General features: G+C 34.6%; 1 protein-coding gene across 1 annotated transcript; it reads left to right on the top strand.

Annotated features, from left to right (window-relative positions):
* Positions 1 to 252: 252 nt before the first annotated feature.
* Positions 253 to 661, top strand: LOC100774916 (60S ribosomal protein L35a). The gene has a single exon (XM_027390699.2). It carries the CDS (start codon positions 296 to 298, stop codon positions 626 to 628), a length of 333 nt encoding a protein of 110 aa, XP_027246500.1. The 5' UTR covers positions 253 to 295; the 3' UTR covers positions 629 to 661.
* The last annotated feature ends 18,683 nt before the right edge of the window (positions 662 to 19,344 follow it).

Genomic DNA, 19,344 nt, shown 5'->3' with positions numbered 1-19,344 from the left:
ATAGAAAAATGATCTAGTTATAGAATTGTTTAGAAATGCAGTTATTTAATTGTCAGTAATAGTACTATATAGCATGGAAGGGATGCAAAGGTATTTTGTGTAAATTAGTATGGTTATATTATTTGAGGAGACTGCAAACTCAAATTTTTATTGAATGTAAATGGTGCATTCAGTATGTAAGACACCATCATTTGAACAATATTACAAGTAATTTTTTTTAAAGAATAAGTCTCGTCTTTCTGCCATCTTGGCGCCGGGGGAGGCCTGCTGGGAACAGGACTTCTGAAAGGCAAATATGTCTGGAAGGCTGTGGTGCAAGGCCATTTTTGCTGGCTATAAGCGAGGTCTATGTAAGCAGAGAGGGCACACAGCTCTTCTTAAAATTGAAGGTGTTTATGCCCGAGCTGAAACGGAATTCTACTTGGGCAAGAGATATGCTTACGTGTATAAAGAAAAAAACAACACAGTGACACTTAGGTGCAAACCAAACAAAGCCAGAGTGATCTGGGGAAAAGTAACCAAGGCCCATGGAAACAGTGGCATGGTTCATGCCAAATTCCGAAGCAACCTTCCTGCAAAGGTCATTGGACACAGAATCCGTGTGGTGCTGTACCCTTCCAGGATTTAAACTAATGAAAAGTATATAAATAAAAGTGGATTTGAAAAAAAAAGAATAAGTCTCTCTTTTCAGAAAATAGCACATTAAAAGCTGTGTTTAGCCTAGTTCTGTCATCATGCATGTGTTAGTAGGGCAACAGAGTAGATGAGGCATATTATAATCACGATGTTTATCATGCGTAATTACCATACAGAAGTTGTACTATATGCCACTGACAAGCATGGATCTGTACTTGCAGATTTATGTTCTTTCAGGTTCCTAAGCAGAACTCATTAGGTCGTAAACCAGGAGAAGCAGATGGAAAACTCTACAGAGTATAATAGAGCAAAGTACGATTGTAGAGGGAAGAAAGTTTCCTTCAGCAAAGCTACTGAAATTCAGGAAGCTAAAGAAACAGTCTACAGCTGACCCCAAAAGAGCACCTGGACACCTTTAACATGTCTTAATGTTTATCATTCCATAAAAAAATGGTGTGTGTTTATGTGGTGTGTGTGTGTGTGTGTGTGTGTGTGTGTGTGTGTGGTGTGTGTGTGTGTGTGTGTAACAGGGGAGTAGAAGCCTTTGATAAGGGAGAGACACAGAGACAGAGATGACAAAGAGACAAAGGAGAATATGAGTTTTTTTCTTCTTTACAGATTAATACAAAGCGTGCCTTATTGGATAACAATTAAAAACATAGACCATAAAGCCTCAACTCAGTAGACAGATGATTTTGGATTCATTTATTCTCTTACTTTTCTTTTCCTAATGACAATAACAAAATTATGAAGAGTCATATGAGTTAAATAAAGTGAGAATTAAATAGTAAGCTTTATATAACATGGGCATTTATTTTCCTGATTCTATTAATGAGAAAATATCTTAGAGTTGAGTGAGAGTCAACACAACTATATTGTTGTCAAAGAAAAACACGCAAAACAACTGCCCTCAGCACATGATGCTATGACGCTCCACAAGAAATCACATAACATGAATAATTTGTTCTTTTTCATGATGTACTTGGATGAATAGATGCATATTTGAGACTTACTTACTTAGAGTCATTCTCACACTGTAACAATGTCTCCTTGTATAATCTTAGTGTGACTTAGCTATAACCACTGAGGAGGAAAGGCCTCTTTTTTTTTTTTTTTTTTTCAGGGTATCTATCTGTCCTTGGCTGGCTCCAAAATTATTTTATTAACATAAGCCAACAATGTGCAAAGCTCTTAGTATGTTAGATACACCTCATATTTACTGGTAACACAATGAATAAATCAAGTCATGTAGTTTTGTCCATGGTAAAAAAAAAAAGGTCACTATTCAAAACTTTAGATATTGGCAGACAGAGAGATTACTGTCTGTATGTATCTATGTAACTGAAAATCCTTAGATGTTTAAATATGATAATTTACTAAGTTTTCCTTAAAACATTTGCAAACTATAGAATGAGCACATGTATTTGCTCATGAACAAATGTTTGTTTATCCTGATTATTTCTCTTTTTCTCTCTCTCATCCTTTTTTATCTTTGTCTTTTTTGTCTCCCTATGCAATATTTTTAATGGAATAACAAAAATAAAACACGACTTTTCTTCATGACATTTTTTATTAATCTTAGAAAATGTAATTAAAAATATCTCCATAATTTCTGACACTCATGCATATTTTCTTTTAAATTGTATTTTAAATCCAAATGGTAGTTGCATGTGATTGACTTGCTTGTTCTAGAGTCCATTTAGACCATATATATATATATGTATATATATATACATATACATATATATATATATATATATATATATGAATATATATATATATATATATATTCTTGTCATTGGCACTCAATTATTATTTTAAGATTATCTTCCTCACCAACTCACTAAAATATATTGGTCTTTTTCTATGTAAAGCAATTAATATGCTTAACTATTCACTGCATTTTCCATGATTGTATTAGTACATACATTTTCATTATAGTACATAAGTTATGACATAGAATATGGTGTTTTTATTGAAGTCATATAATCCCTTTCTCAAAAGTTTTAATATATTTTATCATCTAATTCAACATAAGTTAAATGAAAGGAGGCACTCATGAACAACACAAAATTGCATGGTTTTGCTTATGATTCATGACTCATTTGCTTTAGTATGGAATTTGCTCATATGATGAAAAAAATGTTTTCAATTTTTATTCTTAAAAAGATGAAAAATACAAGAGTGCTTAACTACAAAAATACTGGGATTTTGTTGAATTTATGGAGTCTTCCACTTCATATTTTCTTTCCTTTCCTTTTTTATTTGAATTAGAAACAAGCTTCTTTTACATGTTAATCCCAGTTCCCCGCTCCCATCCCTCCTTCCCTGCCACCCACTGACCCCTTATCATAATGCCTTTTTGCTCCCCAGGGAGGGTGAGGCCTTCCATGGGGAAAATCTTGAAAGACTGTCATATCATTTGTATCAGGAACTAGACCCTCTGCAGTGTGTCTAGGCTGAGAGAGAATACCTTTATGTGGAGAGGGTTCCCAAATTCCATTTTTGTAGTAGGGGTCACTACCAGTGGCCCCATAGATTGTCCAGACCTCTAAACTGACCTCCTGGATCACACAGTCTGGAACAGTCTTATGCTGGTTTCCCAGTTATCAGTCTGGGGTCCATGAGCAACTTCTTGTTCAGGTCAGCTGTTTCTGTGGGTATCACCAGTCTGGTCTTGACCCCTTTGCTCATCACTCCTCACTCTCTGCAACTGGATTCCAGAGTTCAGCTCAGTGTTTAGCTGTGGGTGTCTGATTCTGCTTCCATCAGCTACTGGATGAAGGCTCTAAGATGGCATATAAGGTATCAATCTCATTATCAGAGAAGGGGTTTTAAGGTAGCCTCTTTACTATTGTTTAGATTGTTAGTTTGGGTCAACCTTGGACATTTCCCTAGTACCAGATTTCTCTGTAAACCTATAATGGCTCTATCTATTATGGTATGTCTTTACTTGCTCTCCTATATTCTTCCCCTGACTCAATCTTTCTCATCTCTCATGTCCTCCTCTTCCAACCTCTTCTCCCATTCTATTTCTCCTAAATCCCTCTCCCCTCCCCCCATGCTCCCAATTAGCTGAAGAGATCTTATCCCTTTTCCCTTCTCCAGGGGGCCATGTATGTCTCTCTTAGGGTCCTTTTTGTTTCCTAGTTTCTCTGGCAGTGTGGATTCTAGGCTGCTATTTATTTGCTATATGTCTAAAATCCATATATGAGTGAGTGAGTACAATTCTCCTCAAATTATTCCACACAAGAGAAGCAGAATGGTCATTGTAGCCTTTTTACAGGGCTACAATAACCTTGGTACCCAAGTCACACAATGTCACAACTAAGAAAAACTACAGGCCAATATCCCTCATGAACATTGATGCAAAATACTCAATAAAATACTGGCAAATTGAATCCAATAACACATCAGAGAAATCATCCAACATGATGAAGTTGGCTTCAACCCAGGGATGCAAGAATGGTTCAACATGTGAAAATTTATCGATGTAATCCACCATATAAACAAACTGAGAAAGAAAAACCACATGATCATATCATTGGATGCTGAAAAAGCCTTTGACAAGATTAACACCCTTTCATGATAAATGTCTTGGAGAGATCAGGGGTAATAGTAACATACCTAAACATAATAAAAGCAATATACAGCAAGCCAACAGCCAATGTCAAACTAAATGGAGACAAAATCAATGTGATTCCTCTAAAATCAGGAATAAGAAAAGGCTGTCCACTGTCTCCATACCTCTTCAATATTTCCCTTGATGTTCTAGCTAGAGCAATAAGACAATAAGACAATAAGACAACAAAAGGAGATCAAATTGGAAAGGAAGAAGTCAAATTGTCATTATTTGCAGATGATATGATAGTTTACATAAGTGACCAGAAAAACTCTACCAGGGAACTCCTACAGCTGATAAACACCTTCAGCAAAGTCACAGGATACAAGATTAACTTCATATTTTCAACATAGTTATGTTTATTTATTTGAATTTTAAACCCAATGAAGATAATCCCAGAAGTGAACATCTCACTTGCTGTATTCCTCTGAAAAATCTCCTATACCCTTTGGAAATCTTATATAGTGACTTCAGTAGTTATAATAGAGAATATCAGTACAAATATACAACAGTTTATAATCAGCTAGTTATTTAGTAATATAAATAAGTAGCAAAATTACTTTCAAATACGCAGTCCCCTTAAAAAAATTCAATTGACTGCAAATAAAACTCTACTGTAAAGCAATAGCTACTTCTTAATCTGGGAGAACAGCTGATTAATAGAAAAATTCCCATATTGAAAATAAGCAAGCAAGCAAACAAAAATACTTTGGCAATTTAAATTTAAGCCTTAAAAAATGACAGGGTACCGCATAAACAGTTGTGTTTATGAAAACAAATTTGCTAAACACCTTGGTTACCATTCCTAGAGCCTTCATCCAGTAGCTGTTCGAAGCAGAAACAGGCACCCACAGCTAAGCACTGAGCCATACTCCTGGAATCCACTTGTGGAGAGGGAGGAGGGATGAGCAAAGGAGCCAAGAATGGGCTGAAGCAATCTGCAGAAACAGTTGAGCTGACCTAGTGAGAACAGGTAGACCCTAATCATAAAACTGGGCAAACAGCATTGGCCCTCACTAAGCTCTCTGAATGTGGGTGCCAGCTAGGAGGCCATGACAGTCTATGGAACCTCTAACAGTGAAACTAGTCTTTAAACCTAGAGCACAAATGGACTTTGGGAACCCATTCCCTATGGAGGGATAGTATTGCAGCCCAGATACAGCAAGGAAGGCCTAGGCCCTCTCCCAAATGATATGAGGGACTTTGAAGGTCCCTAGATGAGGGCCTCACTATCCCTGGGGAGGAGTTGGGGGATGGTTGGGAGGGTTGGTGGGGAACATGGGAGGAAGGGAAGGTGAGGCAATGGGGGGGTGATTATGGAAATATGAGTAGCAATTAAAGAATTTAAATTAAAAAAGAAATTCAGTAATAATTTCACTTCCTTTCAGTTTCATATGAGAGTCAAAACTGTTAAATAAATTGACCCCAATATGCAGTTGAGTATGAAACCCCTGGGATGGTGCTGGGCCTGTGTTTAGAGACATTTATAGCTGAAAACAGTGAGATTATAATATCTGTTTCTAGGAATGAAGAACTCAGAACCACTTAAATAGTGAAGAAGAAAATTATATCTCTCTATTATTTACATATTTATTTATTTTCTGAAATTTCTTCATTTTAAAGATATTACAAGTAAATATAATCTTGAACATATAATACAAACAATATATTTCAGTCTCTGGAACCCAGACTGACAACTTCTCCCACAGTGCTGACTGCCAGGAATCTAAGTTTGTAAGAACTCTGAGTGTCTGACTTACAGCACAAGTCTAGTAAACATTCTTCTCTCTCTCTCTCCCCACCTATGCATTTAAGTTAGCTTTATTTGAAATTATAAAATATATTTAATAAAATGTATACTTAGGTCAAGAGGATTTTTCTTGTATATTTCATGTTTTAAGAAATATTGACATCTTATGTATGTAAGTATATCATGTGTATGCTTGTTTAATGGAAGGTCAGAAGATGGTACCAGATCGCCTGGACCTGGAGTTACAGTCATTGGGGACCACTGTGCACGTGCTGGGAAGAAAACCTTGGTCTGCCAGAACAAGTGCTTTTAACATCTGAGCCAAATTTTCCCAAGTACCTATTCAATCAGTTCATTCTTTATTCTGAAAGATTTGTGTTTTCTATTCATATAAAACCCTACCATAAATAGGTTATCTGCATTTGATAATTACATCGCTATAAATGGAATGAGGATATTGTTTAGGTCAAACTGGGATTTTATTTTTTAATTCTTACATAAGGTTTTTGCATTAGAAGAGTCACCATGAGCTGCTAGAAACAGCTCTGAAAATATCATACAAAAGAAGCTTGAAGATTTTTCACCCTTTTACTCATTTGCTAAAACAAATGCATTTAAAGGATGCTTTAAAAGCTGGGTGTCTTCTAGTATATGTATAGTCAGCTTCTAGAAGAGTTCTTCAATGACAAATTTAATTCAAAGACACTGGAAACTAATGCAACATGAGAAGAATCAATACAATTGCAGCCCACCCTAGACCTAACAACTATAAATGAAAATCCTAATGCCTTGTATACTTGTAACCACAATGGGACTTTCCTAATGTTTGGTTTCTGTGTCTGTATTTACTCTCCTGTTCTCAAAAGAGCAGTTGGCTTGAATTATGTTAGAGGGAGTAGCTCTGCTTTGTATCTTGAAATAATTGTGGTTTTCATCTACCTCTTATTTGTAAATTATGGAGTTATTGTAATGTTCCTAAATCTAGAAATGTTTTCATCTGTAGACTTGCAACAGTTTAGTTTCTCCTGATACAGTTTCCCCACCCCCATGAACTATTAGCAATTTCTGTAAATAGAAAAGAGAAATAAACTGTTTCAAGTTGAGGGGTACATGTGACTAAATTCCAGACTAGAGTATGGGAGGTGTATTCCTGAAAATTGAGATGTGGACTATATACCAGAGTACTTGCTGAAAAATGTTATGTGACCACAGGTCTAATTTGGATTAAACAGTGATGAGGATACTGATTCTAATAGCAAGATCTGGCTGTGTTTACCGTGGATTCAAGGAATCCACATCAGGGGAGAGTTTGATTCTTATTATTATGTTTGTAGGTAAGGGTGTTAATGCTTAGAGATGTTTTCATGAAAAACATTCTACCACTTTTTATATTAGTTTCTGATTCATATTTAATTTGGATTTAAGTGCCTACATTCAATATTTAAAGTAGTGGTTTAAAGCTTTTTGTGCAGCTCTTGGTTTCAGAACCTAGGATCTGTACAGCATTTGAAAAGATTACCTTTGAAAAGTTGTTTCATGTGAGGAGAAAAATAATGGAAATAATAAATATATTGGCATATACATCATTAATGACTGAATTATCTTAGAAAATGCCCAGAGGAGTGTTTTACTACTCTCATAGACTTATCTCTGGCCAATCAAATTGACATTTGAGATTAATCATCAGAATCCTTCAATGTTTTACAAACAGGATAATAATTACACAGATAGTTTTAGCTAAAGAATTTCCCAGGAAATTTTAATTTAATTCACAGTTCCAAGTATTTGTCATATTTAGTTGTATACACGAGGAACATACACATATAGACCAAGAATAAAGAAAATACAAGTACTGTAAAGCACAGTGAAATTAATATGAGTGTTTTATTTATTTATTTATTTATTTATTTATTTATTTATGTTTTATTAATTTATCCATGATTTTAACCTTTTGTGCATTGTAAGAAATAATGCAATATTCCCTCTGATTCCAGGGAAGATGTACATTAACAGACAAATAAAAGTTTTCAATTTTAAGTTATAATATAAAATATATTATGTACTATGTATGTTATTTAGTACTTTAACATATATAAATGCATAAAACAAACATACATTCATGCATATATCAAATATTATATTATGGTAATTGAATTTTATTTTCAAGGAATTTATTGTGACACACTATATACTTTTGCTTATATGAGTAAAATCTTTCAAAGAAAGGCAGATTTCTCAAGTTCATTTTTTAATACTAATAACTGAAGTGTTTGAAGTATGCCATTTTTCTCATGTGAATTACAGAGAAACTTAATCAGTAGAGTATGAACCAATACATGAGATGGACACCTTTGTGCCAATAGAAATGTATGTCAAAAGTTAGTGATTCTGCATTATTAAAAATGTCTGAGTTGCAGTTATACCAAAATACACTGTAATCATTGGCTTTCATAAGTTTTAGGTCCATTGTTTATTCCATAAACCATGATGAAATGCTTAATGAGCCATTACAATTCTGTCTTCTGTGCAAGTCTACCATCCATTGGGCTGTACACAATGGCTTTGTAATGATAGAGAATCTACTTCTTTGTTGTAGTTTCTCTATTTTCATAACAGTGGAAAACTAGTAATTAGCAACATGTCTCAGTTCATTTAATGTGAATGAACAGAATCTTCACCCTCCTCCTTCGCATTACAGGTAATATAGTTCTATTGACCTCCAACTAGCAAGGAGGTATTCATTCACACCATGGGAATATACAAATCCAGTTTCATCTTTTTTTTCCTGGACATGAAACGTATTGTTAATGGTGCTGTGTATATATTAATAAGAAAAGAATATGTGATTGGTTTTCACGTATCAAATCCTTACTGTACTAAATCACTGCAGGAATGTGCACTACTGTGGTTTGAGCCCCAAATTGAAGAGAACAATAATATTTCTACCTTTTCTTTTATGAATAGGAACTTCAAACACAAAATAAACATTTAAAATTGCTTTTTCTCTCAACATGCAGGGAGAGAAACAATTTTCTCAAGTTAATAACATTTTTGCTAGGGCTATGGGGAAATCATGCAAAGTTAAACTGCACAGCAGAGAAGCCTGCTCAACAAAAAACTTTCTGCAACTTTTGTTACTGTTTTTTTTTTCACTTTATTTTTCTTTGAGATTTAAAATGTAACCATTTTTAGAACTTGGTTGTCTTCTATATCTTGGTTTAGCAGACATTTAAGCTGTCATCCACCTTTGCATCAAGTGCATTTCTTTAAGAAAAGAGATTTTCAGCATGTGACCTTTGATTTTTTTAGACTACCAATTTGTTGCTCTTTAAATGTCTGCCTTAAAAATGAAGAAAATATTATTGTAATAGGTTAGAGATATCAAATGAAAACATTATTTTTCAAATTTAGGATTTGATAATTCCCACTTTGCATAATTCTGTGGATAACTTTTATTTGCATATTCCACTATTTAGAAGGGAAACCTTTTTTTGGAAATCAATATGGTTTAGAACTTCCACATCTTATGAAATATGGGATTCATGTTTCTGAAACTGTCTTGTTCTCTATGCCCTCATGTTCGCTAGAAATCATCTTTTAATGATTTCTAGAAATCATTAAAATACAGAAATGCAGAAATACAATCATGGCTTTTAGCCAATACAATACCAAATGTTTAATTTTAAGCCTGAGGTTAACAAACTATGACATCTGAGTCAAAAGTAGAATGCTGTTTATCTTTGCAGGTCATTTAAGTTGGAACAGTTTGTGCATTTCATACATTTGAAGAAAATAATAACTCTTTATAATATGTAGCCTATGTGAAATTTAAATTCAGTTTTGATAAGCGTTGGGCTATTTGGGGGAAAATTCTCTTTAGTTTACATATCAGTTAAAACAGGAATAAAACACTTGCTATAGTGGACAAGGCTCATTTGGATCCTAAAAATTACTAATTCCATCAGTCTAAATTCTTTGTCCATAAAGAAAGTCTCTATGTTGAGTTCTACCAATAAAAATGCTAGGTTTAGAAAGGTGGATGTCATACCTGTGAGATATCTGACAGAAATAGCTGCAGACAGGGAGTGGAACCAGTGAAAAAGAAAGATGTATGTTACAAGTAGCAAACTGGAAGGACTGAGACAAAAAGACCCTTTAACATTATATCAGACATTGAGCTACAACATTTGATGTTTGCTTTGCTGGGTTGTTTCTTGCTTTACACCAGTATATCCTCACTATTTTCCATGCTTCTGTTTTGAAATGATGGTTTATTTTCTGTCAGTCCATGTTAAAATATGTAATTTTTCTTTTTATAATTTACATTTAAGAGATTACCTTAAGTTTCATTAGAGTCTTCTCCATGCTTTCTTTAAAACAGAATTGAGAGAGATTATGGAGATATTTAGGCTTGATTAAATGTACTTTACATAAGAATATGGCCTTTAGCCTATGGGGCCATGAGTGGAATGTAGTAGTCTGAAGGAGAAAATCCCAATTGGCTGACATTTGAACATAAGATCCCCAGTTGGTGGTGCTGTTTAGAAAATGGGTTGTTTTGCTGGAGGTTGTCTGTCATGAGGGAAGGGATGAGCATTCAGAGTTTACCCCATGACTCCCCATCTCAGGTTAATATTTCATGTTTGTAGTTGAATATGCGACTGTTCACGTTCTCACTTTGGCCTCAGGCTTCCATGTCTCTCTGATCATCGTGAAATCTTCCTTTGAACAATTAAGCCAGATAAATTCTTCCTCTGCTTTTCTTGGTCATGTTGTTTTATCACAACGACAGAGAAGTAACCAATACATCACAGTACATTTCAGTTTTTGTTATAATCTATTATTTTCTTTTCCATAAGAAACTGCTTTGATGTTAAATCAATTTCAACAGCTTGGTAGAAGCTCAGGAAGCCATTTTCTATGGCAATATTTAAATAAAATTGAATATATCTTAAATAATCCATCTGATAGGCCAAAACTCATATATATATATATATATATATATATATATATATATATATTATAAAACAGAAATGGCTATAAAATTAACTCATTGATATAAAATTTAAGGCACTAAAGACAATATGCTAGTCACGTCAGAAGCTTGCAATTTTAATATGTTAAAATGTAATCCCCCAGTACTTAGACTCAGTAAAGAAACAAAATTCAGAACATTTCAAACTATTATATAGGAATGGCATTTAACAGGAAATAAGTCACCTGAATGTTTCTTCATGTGACTCTTCTCAAACATCTGGCAAATGTCTACAAAATGCAGCTAGCAATTAGATTTTCTGGTCATTTGCATCATTTCTAAGAGTAGCTTCTCTATAATTATTTTTTCAATGTTTGAGAATTTAGATGAAATGGAGCTAGAGGGAAGAGAATAAGAATATTATGTGTTTATTTAGTAACAGAACTTAGTCTTCAGGGCAAACATATATATGATCAACACAAAAAAAGCAAAGCCTTAATGTCAAATAATCATCCCTAAAAACAGATATACAAGTAATATTACTTGAACTGACCAGTTTATATTCAGGAATATATATTTGTATACATTCATGCATGCAATAGCAATAGTGGAAAAAGAGATCATGAATTTTTTAGTTTATCTGTTTTTCTGTTTTATTTATTTTTCCCTCATATATTACACCCCAACCACAGTTTCCCCCCTCTCCACTCCACCTAGTCCCTAAGCCTTCACCTTCCCTCTCCAGGAGGTCATGAACTTGAAGAAGAGTGGGGAGAAATTCATGGGAGGTTTTGAAGGAAGAAAAGAGAAGTAAGAAATTTTGCAATTAAAATATAATGTTTTAAACTACCTATGTGCTTTCAGTGTTGTGAATTTCAAAGCTAATTTTAATAAAAAGGATTGATATTGGAAGAAGTAATAGTATGTGAATAATTATATACTAATATAATAAGGTGTTCAAAGAAAATTTATTGAATGTCTATAATGTGCTTCCCATTGTTGTAGGCAGAGAAATACAAATTTGTTATTGCCTTGTTTACAAAAGTTTGTGATTGTGAGCAAAGAAAGGAAAGACACTAAAATAGTCACCAGTAATGAGACACTTGTGTCTTGCAGAAAACTAAAAAAAAAAATGTTTCAAGAAAAGATAAACTGATAGGAATACTGGATATTTTTTCTGATAACATAATACCTATTTTAGCTATCTTAGAGGAATTGAGCCATTTTCTTAGCCCAATAAGACTGAAAAGTAACTATTTTTATTGAGTTAATTCTACAGTCTTAGGACTTCTAGATGAACCAATAGCTTGGCAGTGATGATAAAAATTTATATTAACTTGGTTAAAATACCCTTCAGACTGACACTGATCTAAAAAGCAAAATTTCTTCAGTAGAATTATTTGTATAGCTACAAATTAATCAGTTGTTCAAGTCTATTTATGTGTTTTCCTGTTTATAAGAATGTTATAAAATGTACATGCTGAACTCTTCCCAGTAATTGCATAACATTTCTATTATATGTCTTAGAAAATGTCAATTGATAAAAAGGAAATCTTGCCTGTTTCTATTACTCTTACTTAGCTTAAAATGTTTGGTGAATTTTAATTCTTCTTAGATTTATAAATTCTCTTTGAGGTAGCCAGGCCAGAAGTATACTTGACATTCATATGATGGTTATTGGAAAAAATAAACACAAAAAACCTTCTAAAAGGAGGTATTATCATTTGTTTTACTCTTGCTAAGTATTTTATTTTTAAATGTTCTTAAAATCACTTTAACATATAAAGTAAATAAGCCATAAGACTGCTGTGGGGGAATGGAAGATTTCTCTTTGAAGTGTTGTAAAAAGTTTCAATTTTGCCTTCAGATATAGTATTGAATTACTTTAAAGGTAACAGTTCTAGCACATTTATTTCCACACATTTTAGGTTTTATCAATTTTTATGAACAATAGTGAATAAAGTGCTCTATGCATTTCAGGAATGTCTGTACTATTGCGTACCTGGTGATTCATTAGCAAACTATAAAATCTGGATAAAATTAAACTAAGAATTCCAATTTGCAGACACATTTTTAAATACACATGTAATTTTGCATAACTTCAGTTACAAAATCTCTTCCTTTTGTTATCCATTGTGTGCCACTTTTGTGATTCATGTTGTAAGGGAGTTATCCAGAACCAAGTTTAATAGAGAAACTGTAGCTCTGAAATGGTAAGAAATGGCAAAGCCATGGCATCTTCTGGCAATCAGATCCATTGTGATGCACTTGACTTCAGAGTCTGTGCTTACTTTGGTTGATGCAGTATCCTAGAACCTGTCTTCCTTTTCTATTTAAGGAAAGAATATGCTTTTCAGAGACTATTTTCTTTACAGGAAAAGAAATTAGTTCAAAGTAAGTAATACAGTGTGATTGGAAGTGTTGTCTTGTACATGGACTTCTTGGCAGTACTGTGTAATTTTTTATGAAATAGAGTTCATTACCATAAACCAAGTCTGAGTTTCTGAAAAAGCTAATATATTTTAAAGAATTTCTACATTATTTCCTTTGAATCATTCATTTATTATAGACATCTACTGATTTCCAAATGTGTTTGTTGGAGCTACCAGCAAATTTCAGATTTTAACTTCCCCAAACTGAAAGTTACAAATTATTTTTATTTCTTTGATTCAGTCACTCAGTTCTGTGCTAACAAATAGAAGAACTGCAACAATTGACTACTGATTATTTGGCTCAGTCATGCAAATATAGTTTCCTCTATGAATATTTAATACTGACCATCTGTTAGAGTTTTAACTTTATTGACTAGAACTCATATTCTCAAAAAATAATTTAGTAAATTACAATTTTTGTATGCTCTCTTTGTGCCAGTTTTCCTCCACATTAGTAAGAAATTTTGATATATTGAGAAATACTTCTTGTTTATATAATGATTATTCATAATATTTTCATGTGAAATCTAGAGGCTAAGTAGCTGCCACTTTGATTTTTATATTTTTTGCTAAATAATTTCTATGTCTATGTTCATCACTGGGGCTTTTTATTAATCAATAAGTGGATTTTTATTTTCATTCAATGTGTTTGGTCATATTCTTTCCTTTCCTCCAACTCCTTCCAAATCCTCCAAAAATTTCTAAAGACCAACTTTCACATTTCTTCTTTCTCTCTCTCAAAATTTTTAAGCCAAACAGAAAACAAAGGTAAAAGTAAACAAAAATCCAAAAATAAGACAAAAATAACAAAACATCAAAAGAACACACACACACACACACACACACACACACACACACACACACACAGGAAGACTGTTTTGTGTTGGTCAACTATTCCTGTGCATTAGGCTTGTCTTGGTGTGTTGCTGATGCACCCAGTGACATTTCATTATAGAAAACTGTATATTCCCTTTCTCAGACATACCATTTGCAAATAGTTTCTTGGTTAGGGTTGTACCTCTGTACTGACTCCCCCATTTCTTTTCTGGAATTGTGTTTGCTTTGAACTTGTTTAGACATAATGAACATGCTTTCACAGCTTCTGTGAGTCTGGATTGTGTGTTTCTGTCCTGATGTGTCTGGAAGATTCTGGTTCCTTGCAGTCATCAAGCACCTCTGGTTCCTAAAATTCTTTGCATCCTCTTTTTTTTTCTACATATATTCTTGAGCCTTGAGGGGAGAGGACTGATAAAGACATCTCACTGATAGTTTCTTCCTGTCACTTAATAATTAATGACAGGATCTGTCATCTGTACGCCCAATGCAAGGAAACACAGTCACTATGGGTACATGAATGCAATGGCTATGTTATTTCTAGAGGATGAAATTTTGCCATACTTCCCTTTATCTTTCAGCTGTTACTCTTTTTGTTACCTGTTCTTTAATGTGCCATGATTCTTACAGAAGCTGAAATAAATCTCCTGTTTACAACTAAGCATTCAACTATCAATTAATCATTGTGGAATAATTGTATTTGTTTTGATTTGGCTTTTGTTTTTGCAGTGGGACTTCACCATCTGAATTAAGTTGTTGGTTGTATCTTTTAAAACAATTGAAACGATTTTATTTATATATTTATAAAAGGAACATGTGTATGACATTGCACAGAGTCAGAAAGCAACCTTCAGGAATTAATTCTCTCCTACTCATCCCAGGTCACCAGATTTGGTAGCAAGAGCTTTTACCTGTTGAACCATCTTACCTCTCTATAGTTAAATCTTTTGATAAGTGATTTTAGGCCACCATGTCAGAACCCAGTGTAGCATGTTACCAGGGGAAGCTCAGAGTTAGAGACTATAGAGCTAAAGTATTTTAGGACTCTGTAAGGGGCTACCCCCATGGAACAGGGGATTTGACTCAGTCATAAGAAGGAGTGTACCTTAACTCTCTCACTCCAGATGGATCTCAGTTGATACATAGGGTTCCAAGGTTGAAGGGGACAAATTCTTTGCAGTTTTAAATTTGATAGAAGGATAAATAATTTAATTGCTTGCCATACTATGTACATTTCTTTTAATATGTGAAAAGTGAAATTAAATTTTCATTTGAGAAATGCCAAGCATGGAAGAGTTGAAAATTTTGTTTATTTCAAAAAGCACCTACTTAACTTTTAGTTTAAGACAGACATTCTGCTTACAGTGTGTTACAGTAAATCTTTCCACCATAAGCCACCGAGCCCCACTGCCACATGTGTGCTTTACACCAGCCACCCACCTGAAGGGACCAGCTCCCCATTTCAGCAGCCATAACAGCTGAACACGTATTTGTCTGAGCTTGTCTTTGTTACTAAGGTCAGATGCCTGCCCCTTTTGGCAGCCATAATAGCTGGACAAGACCACATGCTTGTCTGACCTTACCTTGGTCACTAGGTTAGGCGACTGCAAGGAAGCAATCAGAAGTTAGCTGATGGTGCTAGGCTTTACAGCTCTGGGTGTGCTTTACGGACAAGTGCACAGCAATGATGCACAGAGCATAGCAACCACCCTGGGAGGGCCTATGGCCCATAACAAAGAGTTGGCCAATCAATACAGGGCAAACCCTCCAATCCTGGAGCCACACCAATCCTGAGCCTGTGCATACCCCTAGACACTCCCCTTATGCTGTCCAATAAGATCTCTATGCAGATGCTTTGAGCTGTCTTTTCTAGCCATCCACCATGGCGGGTGGATGAAAGATCTGAGCTGACATGGGGTTAACTGGTTAAACAACTATAATAAAGCCTCGTGAAGTTTGCATCGTTTCCGCCTCCACATGGTGATTGGGGTGGCCGAGGTCCTGAGCTGAGATCCTGGATGCCTGAGCTGCTGGGGGTCTTACACACCCGAGTTAGGGCCCAAATTAATACACAGAAACTTGTATTAGGTTCAAATGCTGCTTGGCCAATGACTAGGATTTCTCATCTGCTAGCTCAGTCTTAATTATCATAAATCTATGTATTTTATAAGACTTATCTTATCGGACGCCTTATTGGCATCCCTCCTTGCCAGTGGATCACATTGTTCCACTGGAGGAAGAGCAGAGGGTAAAAGGGGAACCCTTCCTCTTTCCTTAGCTTAAATATGAGTCTCCTTACTATGTCACTTCCTGCCTGGATCACCACTTCTCTACTACATTTCCCAGAATCCACTTTGACTCCTAGTCCCATCTAACTTGCTGTCTCATTGGCCAAACAGTATTTTATTTAAAAATCAATAAGATAAACATACACAGAAGTACTTCCCAAATCAACAGTGTTATAATAATTAAGATTATATATGAACTCTCACATAGATTTTATTCTAATAGAAGAGGATAAAAATAAATAACAATTCATTATAATGGGTATTTTGGGGCGATTAACCAGCTCTAGAAGCTGGTTATAATTTATAATTTTATAAACCTCAATATTTCTTTTTGGAAACCCATCCATTAATTTGTATATAATATTTTTTGAACCAAAGACCATTCATTCATACTCTATGGAAATATATAAAATTTCTTCATCTGTGGAACACAGATATTTGTTTTTGTTGGGTCCCTGCATATTTGTACTACAAATATTATTTCCTCAGAATGGACAGAAAGGGAAATAGTTCCTGCATTAACGTTCATTTTTTAAAAAGGCATTCCTTTTTTAAATAAATCTAATATAAATATTCAGAACATTAAATGCTTCTCTCAGGCTTACAACTGTAAAATAGATTCTTATGAATCAGTTGCTGAACCTCATCAGCATCTTTCAGTTCCACTCTTGATGTATTTATAAGAATCAAAATATTGGGGCTGGAGAAATGGCTCAGTGGTTAAGAGCACTGGCTGCTCTTCCAGAGGACCTGGGTTCAATTTCCATCACCCACATGTCAGCTCACAGATATATGTAATTCCAGTTCCAGGAGACATGACACCCTCACACAGACATACATGCAGGCAAAACATGAATGCACATGAAATGAAATAAATACATTTTTAAAAAATGAAGCAAAATATCACCCTGGCTTCAAAGCCATGCCAATGGAAGCTTCAATAGAAAGACTTTTACAGTGGTTGCTGATCGTGAGCTTATGACATACAAATATTCTCTGTCCTTCAATTTTGCCGGAAGGAACTGAATTTCTGTCACTTTCCTCTAAATCTAAGTTGCTAGCAACTTCATCAGGATTAAGCACTTAATCTACCCTAGCAAATTGCACAGACTTTTCTGAGTCTAGAATTCTGGAAAGCAAATTTCTTGTGCACTCTGTTAGGTAGTTCATTTTTAGATTCTGCCATTAAAGCATCATGGGAGATTGGAAATCATAAACAGTAACAAAAGCCACCTTTCAACATTTGCCCATTTCCTTAGGAGATGAAAACAGTCAACTCCAGATTTCCTCTCCTGCAATTGGAGATGACTTGCCTTTGATTGTTGTCACCACTTTAGATTCTTTGAACGACAACAAAAGTAAAGCCCACAATCCCCCTCCATAGAGTTTATGTCAGGATATACTAACACTGGTCTTAGGGATAGATGTTCTAGGATTTGCATTCTGGGCATCACAGCCCTTGCTCTAGGCTTCCACTTCCTACTTGGAGTAGTCTCTTTCTGCTACTAATGTCTTGTGAACCTTAGTGTTCCCATCAAACTCTTTAAGCTTTCTACTACCCGTCTCATACAAAATGATTTTGTTTACGTAAGCATATATACTTAATCTGAAATTTTATTGCTGCCATTTTAGAATAAGCACAATTCATTTTTAATTAAGTCGGCTATGAACACAGAAAGAACACGTAAGACATGTGTGAAATGATACATTTTCAAAAATTAGATATTTTATATGATTATTCCTTTCATGTTAGAATCAAGATAGTTCTAATTTGAATATCAAAAGAATCCTATTTAATCTAGTATTATCTGAGTTTTCATAAAATAAGCAGATAAGAGCATGGAGAGTACAGTGAGAACCTGATTACTATCCAACACTATTCCATGTTCTACAGGAGCTGCTAAAGATTCTTGAGCTCTCCAGATCATCCAACCAATTATTTTGACCATATTAGGAAGGAGTCTACAAGAGTCCATTGACAGCTAAAGAGATTTACTGAGACAACCAAGATAGACATAAACAAACTACAATATATCATTAACACAAAAATTCTCAAATAAATAGATTTTAACTATCACTGTACAGTTTTCTTAATTTGTTGTCATGTCTACTGTCCAAGGTAATATATATTCCATCCATGATAACAAATAGATTATCACTTGATGGCCAGAGCTTAACTCCATACTACAACAGCTAGGAAGCAGAGAGAATGGTGTCTCAGGTTGTCATATTTCTCTTCTCTATCTTTCTGCAGTAACCTAACGACTTCATTCTAGTCCTACCACACAAAAATCCAGATAATTTTCCAATTGCTTCAGTATACAGATAAAGCCTCCTCATAATTTTGGGAGATATAGTCCATACTTCAATCCATAACATGATAACAAAAGGCATAAGAAGGAACAAATTATAAAGACTGAATTATTCAATTTAGAGTATTAAATATTCAAAATACAAGTTTAAATGCCATACATGTTTGTGGTGAGATAGCTAATAGACAGTGCAACCATGACGAGAGTGGGTGTGCAAGACATCACACAGTAAACAGGATGGTACGGTGAGTCAAAGGCAGAACTGGATATTTTATAATAGTTTCTCTCTTAAAAAATCATCAAGGGTCCCTTTCCCCTACTCTGGGGGTCTATGTGTATTTGTCTTTGGTTACTCCTTGTTTCTTAGCTTTTCTGTTGGTGTAGATTGTAGGCTGGCAATTCCCTGCTCCATATGTGAGTGAGTCTAAACTCCATATATGAGTGAGTACATAGCATTTTTGTCTTTTTGCGACTGAGTTACCTCCCTCAGGATGG

The sequence above is a fragment of the Cricetulus griseus genome (genome assembly GCF_003668045.3).
Source record: "Cricetulus griseus strain 17A/GY chromosome 1 unlocalized genomic scaffold, alternate assembly CriGri-PICRH-1.0 chr1_1, whole genome shotgun sequence".
Lineage (NCBI taxonomy): Eukaryota > Metazoa > Chordata > Mammalia > Rodentia > Cricetidae > Cricetulus > Cricetulus griseus.
The sequence above is the reverse complement of the archived record's forward strand: the minus strand, read 5'-3'. Positions and strand labels throughout refer to the sequence as shown.

Coding starts and splice junctions, on each gene's coding strand:
- LOC100774916 (XM_027390699.2), top strand. CDS start 296: ATGTCTGGAAGGCTGTGGTGCAAGGCCATTTTTGCTGGCTATAAGCGA.